This window comes from Lactuca virosa, chromosome 7 (assembly GCF_052849685.1).
Source record: "Lactuca virosa cultivar CGN04683 chromosome 7, Lactuca_virosa_CGN04683_v6, whole genome shotgun sequence".
NCBI lineage: Eukaryota > Viridiplantae > Streptophyta > Magnoliopsida > Asterales > Asteraceae > Lactuca > Lactuca virosa.
The window spans coordinates 66,189,327-66,210,059 of NC_136432.1; the positions used below are offsets into that span (position 1 = coordinate 66,189,327).

Here is a 20,733-nt window from a genome sequence, read left to right on the forward strand (position 1 = left end):
ATATTTAATTAGTCAAATATTTAATCTATCAATATATAATAAGCCCACCATTTTCCTTGAAGTCCATATGTTTTAAAACACAACTCATCAGCCCATTTATTTATTTATGTTAAAGTTGAAGTCTAAGCCCAAAACTTCAAGTCCAAAACTAGATCCAACCTAAAGGTCAAAATCGGTCAAGGTATGTACCTCTTCTATGTCTCATGTAATCTGGAACAATCACCAAGGAGCTCCAACCGAGAGTACTTCACTGGAATTGGTTTACAGATTGATGGAGACTCATTCTTCAACCTCCACTGCCTACTAACTTCACATGAGACTTTATGTTAAAAAGTAATATTATAAGCAAACTTATCATTTTTGGTAATATGATATGTTTTGTTAATTTGTTATAAGTATAGGGGTATTGTTGTATTTCTTGAGAATGCAGGTGAAGAAGACACGCAGGTCATTTAACCCGAACCAGGTCCATGGGTAGTCCATGGGTATATGTTTCCCCGGCTATTTAAGGTGGAAACTGAGCTCATTTCTCTTAGACACAAGTATCATTCAGTCGTTCTCTCTTGTTTATTCTCTCCAGATTAGGGTTTCCTACTAGGGTTTCAGTTTGTTTTGTATTTACAAAATAGATTAGTTTTATAGTGTTCATCTGAGAGTTGAGAGTGATTGTAGTGAGGTTTTCTTTTGTATTTGTTTGATGTAAACCAACTGTTTCATAATAAATGAAATGTTGATGTTGGGAAAATCTTGAGTTTATACTTTCGTACATGGTATCAAAGCCACTGTATGGCGCTAGTTGAGGTTCTTGATGAGTTGAAGAAGGTTTCATACAGGTTAGACTTGTCTTCTTCTTTTTCTGTTGTTTGTTGTTGATTTTGTTGATATTTGAAATCAATCGTTTTAGATCCTTCGTTGATTATTGTTTTTTTGGAAACCGTTCGTGTTTTCCAGATCGTTTAGATCTTTTTACTTGTTAGAATCAAGTTACTGCGTTTGTGTGTTTCTCCTTGCAGTTTTTGGTGGAAATCGTCCGATCCTTGAGGATCTGTGGTTCATACTTGGAGAAAACTTCTCGTCTTCTGGTCTGCTCACCTAATCCCTGTGTTAAGGGTCAAAGTAACTCTGTCAGGGAACAAACGTGTGTCTGAAATAACTATGACAGGGAACAACCCTAAGGGAGGTGAGCGGTCATTCTGAATTACAAATCTTGATTCGGATTGTTGTGAGCATTTTCTTGTTCCCTTCTCAACCTTTTTTGTAGATTAGATGTGGGAGATCCTGATGTCTTGAGTACATCAGTTACATTTCTGTGTGCTTTTCTTGTTTACTCTGTTTCTTTATTTGATTTATATTGATTGTCTTGGGCCTCAACATACGTGGTGACCATCTGGACGTCAGTATAGTGATTGTTTGTTATTATTCCTGATTTCTTGAGCTCTATCTGTTATTTCTAGTTCTTTCCTGTTTTATGGCTGGTCCTAATGATCCTCCAGAAGGGAGTAGGAAGGATGATTCAATTAACTTTGATGATCCTCTCTATGTTCATCCTTCTGATAATGCCACTACGACTATTGTTGCTGTTAAACTAACTGGAAATGAAAACTTTCGTATTTGGAGGAGTTATATGTCTAGGGCCCTTAAGGCTAGAAACAAACTAGGGTTTGTAGATGGCACTTTTAAAAATAGTTCAGTTGAAAAAAAATAAAAAGTCTAAGTGGGAAAGGGCTAATGCAGTTGTGTGTTCCTGGTTGTTGTCTTCAATTAGTGATTCAATTTATGCTAGTCATGCTTATTCTGATAATGCTCAAGAAATCTGGGACAACTTATTTGAAACCTATAATAAAGCAGATGGGTCTGTAGTCTTTAATATTCATCAAAGAATTAATTCTTTAAAACAAAGTGGTATGTCTGTTTCTGATTACTTTAATAAACTGGACGCTTTATGGAAAGAATTTGATGGTTTAACCAGTCTTACAGAACGTACTTGTAAGGCTGCTGTTAAACTAAATGATCATTCTAAGCTAATGAAGCTTATGCAATTTCTTACTGGTCTTGATGAGACATATAACCAGGTTAAGAGTCATATATTACTTATGGATCCACTTGCTAGTATTAAAACTGCTTTTTCAATAATTTCTCGAGAAGAATCTCTTCAAAGGAATGGATCTCTTTCTAGTGACTCTCAACCTGTTTCCAAGAGTCAGCCTGGTGCCTTTAATAGTAAATTCAATAATAAATTTTCTGGTAATAAAAGCAAAAGTCAGGTTGTTTAGTGTAAGAATTGTGGCTTAAAAGGACATACTATTGAAAAATGTTATAAACTAATTGGGTATCCCAAAGATTTTAAACCTAGAAGTGATACTAATCGAAACAGTCAAGTTAAAAACTTCAATGTAAATTCATCTGTTATTGCTTATGGATCATCTGAACCTGGAGAGTCTGAGTTTTGTCAACTTACTAAAGATCAGTATGCCAAGTTTCTTAGTCTAATTGGTGAAAAACAGTGCAATGAGGAAGCATTTGTCAATGCTAATATGGCAGGTACTTGCTTGTTCCATGTTTGTAATTCAACTTTTAACAATAATAAATGGATTGTTGATTCTGGTGCTAATCAACTGTCACACCCCAAAACCGGAACGGCGGAAACGTTCGGGGGTGGAGGACGTCATGTTTAGTATCACAAGACATGCATCATAGTAAGCAAAGTAATGAACAACCATTTCATTAGAAAGAAAGTGTTTACAATGTGTGTGTTCACAAAACATAGAATACATAAGCAAATAACAAAACAAGACTTGAAGCTATTATGCTCTGTCTTCTGAATTCCCAGCACGAGTACTTGTCTACTAGGTTCCTGAGAATACAAGTTATTTGAAAGAGTTGATCAGCAATTAAGCTGGTGAGTTCATAAGATTTTAGTGATGTAAGTAAGCTGTTGTAAAATGTAGTTGAAAAATGTAATACGTTGTAAGTTCTGTTTTAGAAAAGTTTGCTTGTACCTCCAGAAAATCCTATATTTCCTACTTTGATGAAAGATAAGTAAAAATGACTCAACAATCCTTTCTATGCGTATTAAATGGATATAAGTTATATAAAACCCAGAGTAAACAAACAATCGATTGTGTGTATCCGCCCTAAGCCCACAACCAAACAAGGAACAGGAAATGAGGCGGAAGACACACATCCCATTGATTGTTAGATCATCGTTGTATATAACCCCTGTGTATTCACTCGGTACTCACGGAGTTAACTGTAATAGTTCCTTTATTATTTGATGAAAAGATCCTTTAAGAAAACCCTTATTTCTTAATATAAAATGATAACCACAGTAGTTCCTTCTATAATCACTTAGTTTATACTAGTTATATCTAATCCAATATCGAACGGATAGTTAACTGTGTGAATCTGCCCTAAGCCCACAACCAAACAAGGAACAGGAAATGAGGCGGAAAGCACACATCCAACTACCTATCGGATATTAATTATATATAACCTTGGTGTATAAACTAAGGTATTATAGAATTAACCACCTAAGGTCCTTTAAGTTTTACTGGTTTAATAAAATGGATTAAACCCTTTACTGGTTGAGTTTCTAGTTTTGTATTCAAAAGTTCTTCATTTGAAAAGTATGTTTTGTACTAGAAATCTGTGCATTGAATAATGTCCTATGACCTGGCCCATACATGGTACCCCTTATGATTACTTGGTGTATACGGAACATATATATAGCTAAGCTCGGATAGATAGTAAGCTGGGTGTATCTGCTCTAAGCCCACAACCAAACAAGGAACAGGAAATGAAGCGGAAAGCACACATCTTACTACCTGTCGGACCCGACTAATATATATCCCTGAATGCATACACTAAGGAATCATAAAGTTAGCATTATAGGTCCCTTTCTATTAAACGTAGCCTTCTACTAAGGCATCTAATGTTATGTGCGTTTATTTCTTGCATGAGTGTGTATTTTCCCAAGTGAGACTATCATTAACCAAAAATATAGTTTTTACATTACCGAATATGTGAGAATATCACAATGAATGTAATGGGGAAATAATAATAGTACTGTAGTGTTGTATTATAGTAACTACTTCTGTACTACTTACCTTAAACCAATTGTTATTTAAGGTATAATGTGATATGACTGCACCATACTATCGGCTAATAACACGACGATGAAAGACGTCGGAAGGAATGACATTTGGCACCCGTAGACTTGCAAATCCCACTGTAGCTAACAGCAAGGTGTAGGATAGTCAATCCAGTATATTTCTATACCCAAATTCACGCTCTCCCTCTAGGAGATTCTGGCTGCAAATCGAACCATGACAGGTGATGCCATGCCTCGAAACTGTGATTCACATTTATGTTATAGTATACTTATATATGTATTGTATGTACTAGCTGTATTGTATGTTCTCTCTATCTCGTATGTAGTATGTTATGTTTGTTTCTCATCATAGTATGTTCTGTTTGTTTCTCATCATAGTATGTTCTGACTCATGTATGAACTGACTCTTTGTATGCTTCATTGTACTAGAAGTAATGAATAGTATCTTCCTAAACTATACCTATTATAGTTTACTAATGTTTTACTTGGACTGTTACTGAAAAGACTCATTTATCTACTAAGATATGATTGTACTTTAAAAACGGAGTTTTGTAAAACTATAAAGTAACATAACTTTAAAAGAGTTTTTGAAATGTTTTGATCACTTATAAAAGACATAAGCAATCTTTTGAAAGATGTTTATAACAAACAATTACACAATTATCATTGTGTTCAACTTGTATTCCCCCCCTTAAAAGCATTTAAAACAGTTAAAAGATTCATTACGGGGTATGAACTCACCTGATGTGGGTGATTCAACGGATATGCGTGTAAGGATGAGAAGTTCCACGAATGAAGTCCCGAGACAAAACAAGTCCTAAATGACATATATTGGCATGAATATAGTGTTTATAAGCAACTATATGAAAGGAAACACCTTCCGGGACTAGGAAACACTTAGACTAAGTGTTGGAATCACATGTGATTCATCAAAGGGAAGTGGAATGGCACCAACATGAGTTTACGGCCATGTGTTTACGGCCAAGGGGGTTTACGGCCGTAAACTCATGGCCAAACATGCTTATGAGGGTGTTTGAAGGCTAGGGAAGGTTGAGGGATTTTTGCTCTACACAAGTATGAGAAAGACCAACTCAATGGAGGCTTTTGATGAGTTTACGGCCCAAAGGAGTTTACAGCCGTAAACTCATGGTCATTTATGTATTTGAGAGAAGTTTAAGGTCCTATTTCCATCAAGGAAGGGTTCTAGGTCACAAGCTTTGCATCTAGGAGGGTTTATGGCCAAAATGGCACCCTTAAAGGGGTTTACGGCCATGGGAGATGGCTTGGCCGTAAACTCCTTTTGTTCTTGTGTTCTTGATGTTTTCAAGGATCTAATCATGAGTCCTAACTAGATATGAAGTGTAGGGAAGAGTACTTACGATATAGAGGCTTGAAATGGTTGATTTTGGCCAAGAACACTAGTGTGTGTTCTTGGTGTTCTTGGTGAAACTTGAAGATCTAGCAAAAAGAATGATTTCGCGGATGGAATCATGGAAGGATACTAGATTAAGAGATGTATCAACAAATCAAGGAAGAACACTTACCACTTATGAAGATCTAGGATGAAAAGTTGGATGATACTTGAGAGGATTTGAAGAAAATCGGCCAAGGAAAGAAAGAATGAGAAAAATGGCCTAGCTTTATCTATATATTGGTGAGTTTACGGCCCACCTTGAGTTTACGGTCGTAAACTCAAGTGTTGTGGCCGTGAACTCTAAATGAAGAGGTTAAGGATGGATTTGTTGAACAGTGTCTCTAGCAGGTACATTCTAACACTCATTCCTTAAGTGTACTAGGCTTAAAACTCCTTAGAATAACCTTTAACGAGGCTAGAACTCAGTACCAATGAGTCTGACACTCAGTTGAGTTGATTGACTGAGCTTTCAAAGTAAAAATTTTTCAGGTTGTCACATCAACATATGATAGCATCAGAATCTATTTTGTATGATACAGTGGATGTATCTAAACTCAATCTTCTTGTTAGCCATCCTAATGGGACTAGTGCTAAAATTGAAAAAATTGGAAACTTAAATATTTCAAATTCCTTAACTCTTTTTGATGTATTTGTAGTTCCTGAGTTTAATGTTAATCTGTTATCAGTTCACAAAGTTTGTAAAGATAATAAGTGTGAGGTTGTGTTTAATGAACATAGCTGTAAAATTTAGGATTTACACTCAAAGGAGATGGTGGGGAATGGTAGTGAATCTGGAGGTCTCTATTATGTTGATAGTGTACCTTCAGGTAATTCTTTTAGTTCTAATTCTACTGTGTGTTATGTTTCTAAGTTGACATTGCTTAATAGACTTGGTCATCCATCTGACCAAGCTTTAAATTCCTTAAAGACTCATCTTAATTTTGGAAATGAGTCTTTACCACCCTATGATGTTTGCCACAAGGCAAAACAAACAAGGAATTCTTTTCTAACTAGTCAACATGTCACTTCTCGCTTAGGTGAACTTATTCATCTAGATGTGTGGGGTCCTTATAGGGTGGTCACTTCAGAAGGGTTTAAGTTCTTTCTTACTATAGTGGATGATTTCACTAGGGCAACTTGGATTTATTTGCTAAAATCTAAAAGTGAAGTGTTTTCTTGTGTTACTGCATTCTTTAGTATTTTACTTAATCAATTTGATGTTAAAATAAAAAAGGTTAGGTCAGATAATGGTACTGAGTTTTTGAATCATAACATGAAGATTTTTTTTTAAAGTAAAGGTGTTATTCATCAAACATCTTGTGTTCACACTCCTCAACAAAATGGGGTGGTTGAAAGAAAACATAAACATATATTAAATGTTGCTAGATCACTATTGTTTCAGTCAGGGCTACCTTTATGTTTTTGGGGTGATTCTGTTTTAACTTCAGTCTTCTTGATTAACAGAACTCCCACTTCAGTGTTAAATGGAGCCTCTCCTTATGAACTTGTTTATAAGTCTATTCCAAGTTTTGATAAACTTCGTGTTTTTGGGTGTCTTTGTTTTGCAACAAAATTAAATAATTTGGACAAATTTTCTGAACGTGTTGAAAAATGTGTTTTACTTGGTTATTCTTTGGAGCAAAAGGGTTATAAAGTTTTGAGTCTTGATTCAAATTTTGTTTTTGTTTCCAGGGATGTGAAATTTTATGAATCTGTGTTTCCTTTCAAGCTTAAGTCCTCAAATGATGATAAATCTAATTTTCTGATTAATCCAAGTGACCCATTTTCCTATGATGAGCCTATGTTATCTAGTTCTCTTCAAGAAAAAAGTAGTTTAGGTGACTTAGGAGTAACCCTTCAATCTGATGGTGCTGGAGCAGTCCACGGTCTGGCTGATGTAACACTCGTGTTTCTAGCCTAGGCATTAATCTTGATATGATAGTCTAGATTAACCTTTTTAACTCATTTTGAAGAAATGAAAAAGGAATTATGTGAATTCTATGTGTTTTTTGTGTTTTATGCTTAATTACTAGGAGTTAATTAATTAAGAATAAAAATGAGCGTCGAAAATAAATTTTAGATAAAGCCGATATCTATTAAGAAAGTTGTAGTGGTCGTGACAAGGATTACGGATATATAAAGAATGCCGAAATCCGAGTTATAACGAAGAAGTTATGACATGTCGAAATTTCGCGATAAACCGGCACGGTGCCGAATGTCGTAAAAAGTGAGTTTTTGACAAACTACTTTTTAGCCTTAGTGATCTAAACGAAACTCGTAGTATTCGTTAAACCAAGAAGTTCGATAAAAAGAACGCCCAAATCTGACTTCGTATGAGGAAGTTATGATTTTTCGAAGTTTCAGCTTAGCAGTAGACAGCTAAAAACTCTAATTTTAGATCGAGTGATTTTTAGCCGACACAACCTAAACGAGAATCGAAGGTCTCGTAAATAGTAGCACAACGGTAAAAAGTCTGACAAAAATGAGCGTCGAAAATAAATTTTAGATAAAGCCGATATCTATTAAGAAAGTTGTAGTGGTCGTGACAAGGATTACGGATATATAAAGAATGCCGAAATCCGAGTTATAACGAAGAAGTTATGACATGTCGAAATTTCGCGATAAACCGGCACGGTGCCGAATGTCGTAAAAAGTGAGTTTTTGATAAACTACTTTTTAGCCTTAGTGATCTAAACGAAACTCGTAGTATTCGTTAAACCGAGAAGTTCGATAAAAAGAACGCCCAAATCTGACTTCGTATGAGGAAGTTATGATTTTTCGAAGTTTCAGCTTAGCAGTAGACAGCTAAAAACTCTAATTTTAGATCGAGTGATTTTTAGCCGACACAACCTAAACGAGAATCGAAGGTCTCGTAAATAGTAGCACAACGGTAAAAAGTATGACAAAAACGGACGTCGGATGAAGAAGTGATGAATTTTTAACGGATTTCCTGTCCCGGTCTATTAAAAATAATAATATAAAATTAAAGTCAAAATTAGTCGACGAAGTCTAAATGAAAGTTGTAGAGCGTAATTTTACCTACGCGTGCATATAAAGAACGTCAAAAACGGAGCTCGTATGCGAAAGTTATGGTTTTAGAAGTTTTGGCGCGAAAATCGAGAAATTATTTCAAAATCCGAGAAAATTCGCATAGGCCACGTGATCCTCGCATGCTTGGCTCGTGCCTGACTCACGTGTCGCATGCTGATTCGACCGAGGGTGCGGTCCAATAGGCTTCCGACGCGCATCGCTGCTGATGCCCCGTGTCCGAGGTGCTGGCCCAATCCGAAGTCGGCACGTAGCCTCCTCGCATCCGAGCCTCGCCGAAGCTGCCACCTGGTCCGAGCCTCGCAGACGCGTGCCATCCCCTCCTCGGTTCGGATCCAAGCCTTCGGTCCTCCTCCCCTATAAATAGCAGCCATGCGAGACTTCCCGGGTAGAATCCGAAATTTGCCACTTTTCACCCATTTTTCATCCTTTTTATCATTTTGACTTCCCCCGAAGCCCCGGTATCATTTCTAAAGCCCGAAATACGTTCCGAAGTTCCCGAAGACCCGGAAAATTTATCTTTTTGGTTTTGAAGCCCGACCTTTCGTAGAGCCCGGTTTCTCAATAAAACTCTCGGTTTTATTAGAAACGATCGTTTTAGGAAACGAATTGCTGCCCGATTTTCATTAAATCAGGTGAGTGTATAGTCACTTTCACCTTACACATAGATATGAAATATTTTACATAAAATACATGCTGTGTGAATATATATTGTCTGTTTATTTGAGATGGGTGTTGAAGGAATGATTTATACAGGTTTTTAAATAATTTAAACTGTATATGTATTTTTATCTACGAAAAATGTTGGGTAAAACATGGGTAGATGAAATAGTGGGTGTGATGAAAGGTGAGTTGGATAAAGGAGATGATCAGTAATATTGATCATGAGTTGAGGGTGAGTGGTGAAATTTGAGAGAATCACTTACCCAAAATGTTGGCCCCTGTCATTCAGCAGAGTATGGATGACAACCATGGACTATTCTAGACAGTCTGTGGAACACTAGCAGGCCCGCAACCTGTAGGTGTAATGAACTATATGTTCATTTGATGTACTCTAAAAACCCATTGACATGTATTGCAGGGGGAATACCTGTAAATAATATTGTCGATAAATGAGAGCTATGGACTTAGCACATGTTGAATAAACCTTGGCAGCTATGGACTTAGTGCCTGTTGTATAAACCCAGGTGATGGTGTGACCTTGTGCCTATTCCTTAGGATGAATCCTTAGGAAGGAGTGATAGTTGAATCTTAGGGTAAACCCTTAAGAAATTAATAAGATAATGGGGTTGGGGTAATTTGGTTGATTGATTGATGTTTAAGTACAATAAATTTAATTATTGTGGGTTGAAAACCCTATATGCTCACCAGGCTTCCAAGCCTGACCCACTCAGCTTTTTATGATTACAGGTAGTGGACCCCGAGCATAGTCGGATGATGATGATGAGTGATTTATGGATTATAGGCCAGTAGTTATAAATAACTGTTGTAAGGCTTATAATGTCTTGTTTATGCTTTTGATCTGTATCAGAACATGACATCCCGAGGTTTTAATATAAAAAGGAAATTATATATTTCTTAAAGAAAGGTTTTGACAAACTTTTATCATGTTTTGTTTTTGGGGACCAATTCCGCAATATCTTTTAAAAAGATTCTCTGACTTTATTTTAAAAAGCATAAATTAAATCGGTCTTTTCTGGCCGAGAAATTAGGGGATGTCACAACTGAGACCCCTATCAGTGTGGTCAGCAACCAGAGTGACGAGGCACATGTGCCTCAGGTTGTTGAGGATGTTCCCAGTTCATCTACCATGGCTGAGGATAATATTTTAGAACAAAATAACCCTTCTGATGATCACTTATTAGGTGTCACTAGATCTGGTAGAAATGTTCGTTTGCCAGCAAGATTTAATGATTTTGTTATTCAGAGTTCTCATAAGTATGGTTTAGAAAAATCTATGAATTATTCTTGTTTGACTAATGAAAGTAAGTGCTTTGTGTCTAACCTTAATAAAACTTTTGAACCTAAAACTTATTCTGAAGCTTCTTCTGATCCTAATTGGATCAAAGCTATGAATGAGGAAATGGAAGCTTTATATAGAAATCATACTTGGGATATTGTAGATCGTCCTAGAAATAGAAAACATATTGGTTGTCGTTGGATTTATAAAATTAAATACAAGTCAAATGGTGAGGTTGAGATATATAAAGCTATACTTGTTGCTAAAGGATATAACCAGTGGGAAGGAATAGATTATGAAGAAACTTTTTCTCCTGTTGCTAAAATTGTTACAGTAAGAATTGTCATATGTGTTGCTGTTAATAATTCTTGTCATCTTTACCAATTGGATGTTAATAATGCATTTTTATATGGTGACTTAATTGAAGATGTTTATATGACTCTGCCAGAAGGGTATCATACTAAAAATGACAGTAGAGTTTGTAAGCTTGTTAAGTCTATGTATGGTTTAAAACAGGCTCCATGAAAGTGGAATGAAAAATTGTGTTCTTCTTTGTCTATTTTGGTTTTGTTCAAAGTCTAATTGATTATTCATTATTTGTTAGATCAAAGGGTAACACCATTGTCATTTTACTTGTGTATGTGGATGATATAATTTTGACAGGTAATAGCAATGTAGAAATTGAAAATGTTAAACTGTTTCTTAAATCGCAGTTTAGAATAAAAGATTTAGGATTGTTGAAATATTTTTTGGGAATTGAAGTGTTACACACTGATAATGGTATTTGTCTAAATCAAAGAAAATATTGTTTGGAGATTTTACATGAATTTGGAATGCTAGGTTGTAAGCCTATTAAAACACCTTTGGAAGTTAATTTTGTTTTCAATAGAGATTGTGATGATAATACAGAATTTGTAAGTAATATTACTGAATTTCAAAAATTAATAGGAAAGCTGATTTATCTTACGGTAACTAGACCTGATATTAGTTATGTTGTTCAAGTGTTAAGTCAGTATATGCATAAGCCCAGAAAATCACATCTAAATGTTGCTTTTAGATTGTTAAGATATTTAAAGGAGTGTCTAGGAAAAGGTGTTGTTTTTTCTAAATCTAGTAATTTAGATGTTGTTGGTTATGTGGATGCTGATTGGGCAAAGTGTTTGTCAACAAGAAGATCAGTGTCAGGATATCTGGTATATTTAGGTAGTTCTCTTGTTTCTTGGAAATGTAAGAACCAAAGCACAGTATCTAGGTCCTCAACAGAATCTGAATACCGTGCTTTGGGTTCTGTCACTTGTGAGGTATTGTGGATCTTAAAAGTTTTAAATGATCTTGGCTATAAAGATTTAACTCCTGTTAAATTGTTTTGTGATAATGAATCTGCTATTAAGTTAGCATTAAATCCAGTTTTTCATGAGAAGACAAAACATTTTAAGATAGATGTTCATTTTATTAGAGAAAAAAATTGAAAATGGTATTTTAAAGTTAGTTAAAACTGATTCCTCCAATCAAAATGCAGATATTTTGACCAAATCTGACTTCTTTTCAACATGAGTTTTTGTCAAAAAGACTTGGACTTTTAAATTTGTTTTCAGGAAAATAATGTTTTCAAACGATAAGTTTGAGAGGGGGTGTTAAAAAGTAATATTATAAGCAAACTTATCATTTGTGGTAATATGATATGTTTTGTTAATTTGTTATAAGTATAGGGGTATTGTTGTATTTCTTGAGAATGCAGGTGAAGAAGACACGCAAGTCATTAAACCCGAACTAGGTCCATGGGTAGTCCATGGGTATATGTTGCCCCGACTATTTAATGTGGAAACTGAGCTCATTTCTCTTAGACGCAAGTATCATTCAGTCGTTCTCTCTTGTTTATTCTCTCCAGATTAGGGTTTCCTACTAGGGTTTTAGTTTGTTTTGTATTTACAAAATAGATTAGTTTTATAGTGTTCATCTGAGAGTTGAGAGTGATTGTAGTGAGGTTTTCCTTTGTATTTGTTTGATGTAAACCAAATGTTTCATAATAAATGAAATGTTGATGTTGGGAAAATCTTGAGTTTATACTTTCGTACACTTTACCAAAACTCAACCCTTTCCTTGCTCATCTAAACATCTTGGGAACCAGTCTTCAATCACGAAGCAGATGAGGGTAAATATGATTCCTCACACACATATACACGAGAATGTGAATGTTATTGAATAGGTTAAAACCTCATATCGAGACTTGCCTTGGAGAAGTGATCGGAAATCACCTTCTTTGGCTCACCGAAAACCTTCTCAGACTTCACCGTTGATCCCTTACTCTTCCGATGGCAACTCCGACAACTGGAAGCAACTCCGGTGATTGGCAGGGTGATTGGCAGCTCCACCCCCTTCTCTCTCTCGGTCTCACTCTCTATTTCGTCATGTCTCTATTTCTCTTTCATCATGCATCTAACCAGGGATCTGATGATGTGGAAGTCGGGGATGGCACCCTTCTCACCTTCGATTCTTCTTTTTTCTCGCCCCTCATTTGAGCTCTCGACCTCTCTATCGCTGCCAAACACACACACCCTCCTTTCTATAGCTAGGGTTAGTTCATATATACTAGTTGATGTAGGTGCAAAGTGCTGAAATCCAAAACAAGAGGAACACACCCACACCCGCTATGTCGCATATAGGGGAACCAAATATCTAATTTTCCATAAATAGGCAGAAGCAACCCTGGCATTTTTGTCACGTGGATAATATAACCCATCAAACTTAGTTTCTATACAAAATAAGTTCTAAAATGGACTAATAGGCCCACCTAACTCATTTTTCTTTCATTAAGGTCATTGTAAATATATTATTATTATTATTATTATTTAATTAGTTACTTAATTATTTGACTATTAGCCGACAACAATCTTATAGATGCAATTATAAATTAAGACCCTGATGATTCTCCAGTTATATAAATATAATTAGTCTAAAACTTATATTCCTCCTTTATTTAATTAAACAAAAAAAAATCGAATGTTATAATTCTCCCCCACTTAGATTCCACACTCTATTAGGAAACTTTGCATCTACAAAACCCTATGGCTAGTCATGTAAACATCTTCAGCCAACTTCCCGTTAAGGGAAAGCGGTTTTGACATCCATCTACCATATCTCATAATCTTGAAAGGTAGCTATGTCAGGCATTATGCTAATAGACTTTATCTTGTCCACTGGTGAGAAGGTCTCATCATAGTCAATCCACGGGGTTTGAGTAAAGCCATTTGTAACCAATTGTCCCTTGAAAGTGTGTACCTTTCCATCCATGTCCGTCTTCTTCTTTAAGATCCATTTGCAACCAACTATCTTTTGACCAAGTTCTTGATCAAACAAATTCCAAACTTTGTTATCATACATGGATTTGATATTGCTATCCATTGCCTCTTTCCACTTGGCAGCTTTAGGGCCTACCATCACTTCCTTCTAGTTAGTTGGCTCATCCAAATTTGCCAGTGTACCATCGCTGATAAACGTGTCACCATTCGATGTTATATGGAAACCATAGAACGTTAGTGGCATTCTAACTCTACTAGATCGGCGAAGAGGTGACGAATTATCAATGGGTTCAACAAGAGTCTCATCCTCTGGTTGAGTGCTAGTATCTTCTAAGGTTCCTTCATCGGTTGACTCTCTCTCTCTCTCACTCTCTCTCTCACACACACACATACACACACACACACACTATCTCTCTCTCTCTCTCTCTCTCTCTCTCTCTCTCTCTCTCTCTCTCTCTCTTTCTCTCTCTCTCTCTCTCTCTCTCTCTCTCTCTCTCTCTCTCTCTCTCTCTCTCTCTCTCTCTCTCTCTCTCTCTCTCTCTCTCTCTCTCTCTCTCTCTCTCTCTCTCTCTCTCTCTCTCTCTCTCTCGCGAGCGCGCGCGCGCGCGCGAAAGACTCCCTTTCGTGCTACAAATACCACGTTCTCACTAGGTTTGTAGAAAAAATATACAAAATACTTTTGTGGGTATCCAATGAAAATAAATGTAACATCTTGAAATTCCGGGTATTCCATTTATGCCCTTAGTATGAGAATTGTTTCCATTTTGGACCTCCAATGGCATTTTTGTAATTCTTGGAGGCTACATGCGTATATTGAGCGTACATTGTGTACGCAAGGCGTACGTAGCCAGGGTATAAACCCTAAATTTTAGGGTTTGTGAAACATCCCAAAATTGAAGACCAAAAATTTCATTTTAATTAAGTTATTATATAAAACCAACAGTATAAAAACATTCATAATAATATCTCATGTCAAAACCAAAGTGTCAATATTCAAATCATATTATCATAAAACCATATCAGAGTGTAATCCCAAAGATCTCATGTGCGGAAAAACATAGTGTGATGCGCTGCGATCGAGCCAACTCCTTTCCTTTGAAAACGAAGTACCTGAAACCAAAACTGAAAACCGTAAGCACGAAGCTTAGTGAGTTCCCTCATCATACCACATACCATACAATACACATACTGTCAGGCATATCCGGGTGGCCGACCTACCCCTTCGGTCCTACCGACCGGATACTGCCGATCATATCTGGGTGCTGGCCTCCCCTTCGGTCTATTTCAACCAGATAACTGCCTAGCATATCTGGGTGTTGGCCTCCCCTTCAGTCTATTTCAACCGGATAATAACGACTATTTCACCCCTACCACTACCACATAAGCACTAGCATATAAACATATACATCTACTGCCTAGGATATCTGGGTGTTGGCCCACCCCTTCGTCCTTATCGACCGGATGCGGGGACTATTCCCTATAGTTACTATCACATAACATCATACCATGTTAGCATATAAACATAACATAACATGCCAGCCAATTATCACAAAGACAATCATCCAATCAATCAACTCCTACTAGTGGGTCGGCATTGTGGCCTTGGACCCACTTCTACTGGAAGGTAACTCACCTCATACTGCTGAAGTCCACTGCAAGAAATCCTTACTGCTGCTCTGGCGACTCCTTGAGCTATCAATATCACAATATCACCCAATTAGCAATTGGGTCCTAAACCATGATCCATAATCCATACTTGGGGTGAAATGACCGTTTCACCCCCAACCCATCGAGGTCCATACTATATAATCCATGAAGGCCCAAGTCTAAACCAATCAAGCCCAAAGCTCCAAAATCCATAAAGGTCCACCAATTGCTCAATTTTCCAAATTGGGCCCAACCCTTTACATAAGCCTCACCCTAAGTCCAGTAACTTATTTCCAGTCCAAACATTGATATGTGCATATTTATACACATATTTATAAAACATACATTAATATTTTAATTACTTTTATGCCCTTAATAGAACAAAAGATACTTAATTTGCTATGAATTGTGTTGTAGGGACTAAAAGACTTGTTTGGAGCAAAAAGGAAGTTGGAAGCTGGATTAAGGAAGCTAGAAGATGGAAGATTGAACCAAAGCAGTAAAATGAAGAAAAATACACCTAACACGTCGTGGTGATCCTACCACGACGTGGCGTCTTGAAGATTCCTGATCAGATTCGATGACTTGGAGATTACGGGATAAACACAATCACCATGACGTGGTGCCCTGCTTTCGGAAAAAGTATAAATATCTCACATAAACCTCCGAATGGGAACTTTTGGCTCTGGAGAATTCGAAGCATTTTGAGGCAAAGGCACTGGAATTAAGCATTGGAAGCAAGGAATTCAATCACAATCATTAGAAGGAGGATATCAAAGGCAGCTAAACTCTACTTTTCGATTTTTCATTAGGAATAACTATGCCTTTACTTTTGAATCTCGATTTTATTACTTTGTTTGCTGAAATCATGAGCTAAACATTCATGACTTTCGTTTAGCTAGGATGAGTTGACTAAACATGGTTGATTTCATAGTTAGGATTTAGTTAATTGGTTATTTGTTGACTTTTTCTTATTAAAGAACCTCAAGTACTTTTGATAACTGCTTTTTATCTGCTTATTGCTGAATTTGATTAGGTTAGAATGACTATTTTTTCTTAATTGAATTTGAATCTTATGATCTTGTGATTTGCAAAATCGTAGGACTAGAGTTTTGATTAAAACCTAGGGTTAAGTAGAAAAGTGGGTAAAAAAGTATAGGAGCCAATATATGACGATAAATCATATATAGAATTGAATCAACAAATTTAATTGGTCAATTAATTATAAGTCTAAGCAACTCGAACTGAACACTAGTGAACTTGTAAGTTTGTCCGCTTGATCACTGAATAAATAAGCTAGTTTGCTAAAGGATTAAATTGGCGAATACCAATTTGGTCATCTTAGGAATCGGTAGCCAAAGAAACTAAATCCATTGCACTTCTATGAAACAACCATAATAACAACAAATCTGAAGCTGAACGAAAGTCTCTTTCTCACCTTGGTAATTCATACTTGTTACTTGCTTAGTTTCAGTTCTAGTTTTATTAAGTGAATTTTTGAGTTAGTTTAGTAATTCAAGTATCTAGTCTTGCAAAACTAGGAAAACAACCCCTCTTTTAATTTAATTATTAATTAGTCAATAGTAAAATAAATCAATTTAAACACCGTTCCTTGTGTTCGACACTCATTCTTACCATTGTTATACTATTGCACGATTAGGTACACTGCCTAGTGTGTTTAATAGTCTATTAAAGTAAATTACTTTTATAAATTAACTTGAATAAAATATAAGCATATTAAATTACACATCAAGTTTTTGGCGCCGTTGCCGGGGAATGGTTCAGTTTTAATTACTTTATATTGCTATTTTTAGGTCTATTTTCTGTTGGAGTTTAGTTTTTAATTTTTATTTTAGTATTTTCGTATTTTAGGTTCACCACGTCGTGGTAATTTCTACCACGTCGTGGTATAGCTACTGTAGGAATTTTATTTTTCGTTTTTTTTCTTTTACGTGTTTTCTTTGTTTATTTGCAGATCGTTTATGACCAGAGGAGGAAATACACCTTTAATCCCATCACTTGAAGACCCGGAAGCTACTTTAAGGAAGAACAAAGGCAAAACCGTTGGAGAAACCGCAACTTCAAAGAACTCGCCTTTGAAGAATCTCAAATTTGTGTTTACCAAGAAAAAGAGCAGTAAATCAGGAGGATCCAACATCTCTTTGGCGGACGAAGACCCGAAGAAGGAGGACACCGAATACGAAACAGAAGGAGACGAAAAAGATCTTACATTTGATAACGAAAGTGACCTAGAAGACGAACCCGACAACACCATGGCTAACATCGACGAAGTTCCCATGGGCGAATGGAAGAAGAAGATGCGTGAAGATACCGGCCCAGGACTCGTGCAACCCGCGATTCCAGCAAATGCAAACTTCGAGCTTAAGAGCCACATACTCGCACAAATTAAGGAACTCCCATTCTACGGTAAGGATCACGAAGATGCATACAAACATCTAGAAGAGGTCAACGACATAGCCGACCACTTCAATGTTCCAAATGTGGCTCGCGAAACTGTATTGCTTCGTATGTTACCCGTTACATTCAAGGGGGCCGTGAGAGATTGGCTAAAATCACTTCCTCCCGGATCCATTACTACTTGGTCCAAGATGAAAGAAGAATTCATTGATCAATTTTGCCCACCCTCAAAGATAGCGAAGTTGAAGAAAGCCATAGCCAACTTTGAGCAACAACCTAGAGAGTCACTTTATGAGGCATGGGAAAGATACAAGAGTTTGTTGAGGAACTGCCCACATCATGATCTGAACAGTCAACAAGAAGTCTCCCTTTTCTATGATGGAGTAAATGTGACAACTAGGCAGCTCCTTGATTCTCAAGGACCACTCACAAAGAAGGCACCCCCTGTGATAAAACAGCTAATTGAAGAATTCTCTAAACACTCTAGAGAATACCATAATCCAAGGAATGAATTAACAAAGGGATCGGTTAATGCTGCTTCGGAGGATATGGCGGCAGTTTTGGCAATGTTGCACAACATGGATAGGCGAATGACTAAGATGGATCAAACAATCAATGCTATTCGGGTTGGGTGTGAAAATTGTAATGGGCCTCATTTGACTAGAGATTGTGACCTTGATGAAAATGGAAACCGGAAGGTTCAAGCTTTCTACTCGAGCGGTGATCGTTTTGATGACAATTGGAGAAAACCCAAGAAAAATTGGATACCTTATGAAGAATACAAAAAGGCTAAGGAAGAGAAATATGAACAAAAAGGAAGAGGGTTTTACCAAAAAGAGGAACCACAAGCTCAAAAGAAATCTGACTTGGAAAATATGATTACCCGGTTTATAGCCACTTCCGAAAAAAGGCACGAAGGAGCTGAAGCAGCGATAAAAGAACAACAAGTATTCATGAGGGAACAACAAGAGACAATGAGAAATACACAAGCACTGGTTAGAAATCAACAAGCTTCAATCCTCACTATAGAGAAGCAACTCGGGCAACTAGCAAGCCAATTAAATGAAAGATCACCGGGAGGACTTCCGGGAAATACCGAACAAAACCCGAGAGGAGTTCACATTCAAGCCATCACCACTAGAAGCGGGAAAATTATCACTCACTTAACCCCTATTGACAGAAACAAACCAGAAGTGGAACAGGAAGGACAAGAAGAAAATAAAGAAAACGAGTCTGGGCAATCACCATGATGTGGTGAATCTACCACGGCGTGGCAAGACACTGAGAAGAAAAATACCAAACCGGTGAAGCCGTATCATCCACCACTTCCCTTCCCAAGCAGAGCAATTCAAGAGAAGCATGCTGAAGATTACCAGAGGTTCTTAGATCACATAAAATCTCTTGAAATCAATATTCCATTCCTTGAGGCTTTAGCTGAAATGCCTAAATATGCCAAATTTCTCAAGGACTTGTTAACAAACCGCAAGAAGATGGAGGGGCTATCTAAGGTAGTGTTGAACGAAACTTGTTCTGCTGCTATGTTAAACATGCTACCAAAGAGGATGGGGGATCCAGGAAGTATAACCTTGCCATGCCAATTTGGAAATCTTGCAACTAGTCATGCTCTAGCTGACTCGGGAGCAAGTGTAAACTTAATGCCCTATTCATTTTTCAAGAAGCTCGACCTTCCCGAACCAAGACCGGTCCGCATGGTTATTCATTTGGCCAATAAAACTATTACATTTCCAAGGGGTATTTGTGAGGACGTGCTAGTGAAAGTTGACAAGTTCGTTTTCCCCGCAGATTTTATTGTTTTGGATATGGAGGAAGATGAACAAGTCCCGATCATTCTTGGAAGGCCATTCTTGAGCACCGCCAGAGCTTTAGTTGATATAAGGGAAACACGACGTGGTGAGGATGCCACGACGTGGCAAAGTTTTTTTTTCGCGATCTGGAATTAAAAACCATGACACCACGACGTGGCAGGATCACCACGTCGTGGTGGTTGACGCAAAACCAAGACTCGAGCTGAAAGCCCTTCCCGAACACCTGGAGTATGCATTCTTAGAAGAAGAACAACAAAAGCCAGTAATCATTGCTTCTGACCTAGCAAAACACGAGAAAGAAAGCCTAGTTAAAGTTCTAAAGAAGAGACAAGGTGCCATTGCATGGAAGATCACTGATATCAAGGGGATTAGTCCAGCCTATTGTTCTCATAAGATCAATTTAGAAGAAGGAGCTAAACCCATAGTACAACGCCAAAGAAGACTCAACCCAAACATGCAAGAAGTAGTTAAAAAAGAGGTGGTGAAACTATTAGATGCTGGCATCATTTACTCAATATATGATAGCACATGGGTGAGTCCAGTACATGTTGTGCCAAACAAAGGAGGAATGACAGAGGTCACCAATGAAGCTAACGAGTTGATCCCAACAAGGACAGTTACCGGGTGGCACGTTTGTATTGACTATCGAAAGCTTAATGATGCAACATGCAAGGATCATTTTTCTGCTACCTTTCATCGATCAAATGCTCGAGAGGTTGTCCGGTCATCTTTATTATTGTTTCCTTGATGGTTTCTTGGGGTACTTGTCACACCCCAAAACCGGAACGGCGGAAACGTTCTGGGGTGGAGGACATCATGTACAGTATCACAACAAAGCATAATAGTAAACAAGCAACCACATCCATTGCATTAATAGAATAATTTTAATACAAGCGTGTTCTGTATAGTTTGTAAGACACCAAAATGAATGATCAAAAATAAGGGATGAGTCTTGTATGTGCTCCATCTTCTCAAAAGCTCCATCGGTACCTGTCTACTGATGACCTGAG

The 20,733-nt window shown here is 37.1% G+C and overlaps 1 protein-coding gene and 1 non-coding gene across 2 annotated transcripts; one reads left to right on the top strand and one right to left on the bottom strand.

Moving 5' to 3' along the window:
• The first annotated feature begins 1,468 nt into the window (after positions 1 to 1,468).
• Positions 1,469 to 7,446, top strand: LOC145126738 (uncharacterized). The gene is made up of 6 exons (XM_079062045.1): positions 1,469 to 1,659; positions 1,766 to 2,244; positions 2,341 to 2,541; positions 6,182 to 6,219; positions 6,277 to 6,352; positions 6,974 to 7,446. The coding sequence occupies exons 1-6, from the start codon at positions 1,469 to 1,471 to the stop codon at positions 7,444 to 7,446; spliced, it is 1,458 nt and encodes a 485-aa protein (XP_078918171.1).
• A 10,690-nt stretch (positions 7,447 to 18,136) lies between these two features.
• LOC145128082 (small nucleolar RNA R71) lies at positions 18,137 to 18,243 on the bottom strand. The gene has a single exon (XR_013716684.1). It is a non-coding gene; the product is annotated as a small nucleolar RNA R71 (small nucleolar RNA).
• Positions 18,244 to 20,733: the final 2,490 nt, after the last annotated feature.

What these genes read in the sequence shown, in the direction of transcription:
- LOC145126738 (XM_079062045.1), top strand. Translation starts at nt 1,469, where the DNA reads ATGGCTGGTCCTAATGATCCTCCAGAAGGGAGTAGGAAGGATGATTCA. An exon ending in ATTCAATAATAAATTTTCTG is followed by an intron (nt 2,245 to 2,340) that starts GTAATAAAAGCA and finishes GGTATCCCAAAG; the next exon opens with ATTTTAAACCTAGAAGTGAT. An exon ending in ATCTGTTATCAGTTCACAAA is followed by an intron (nt 6,220 to 6,276) that starts GTTTGTAAAGAT and finishes TGTAAAATTTAG; the next exon opens with GATTTACACTCAAAGGAGAT.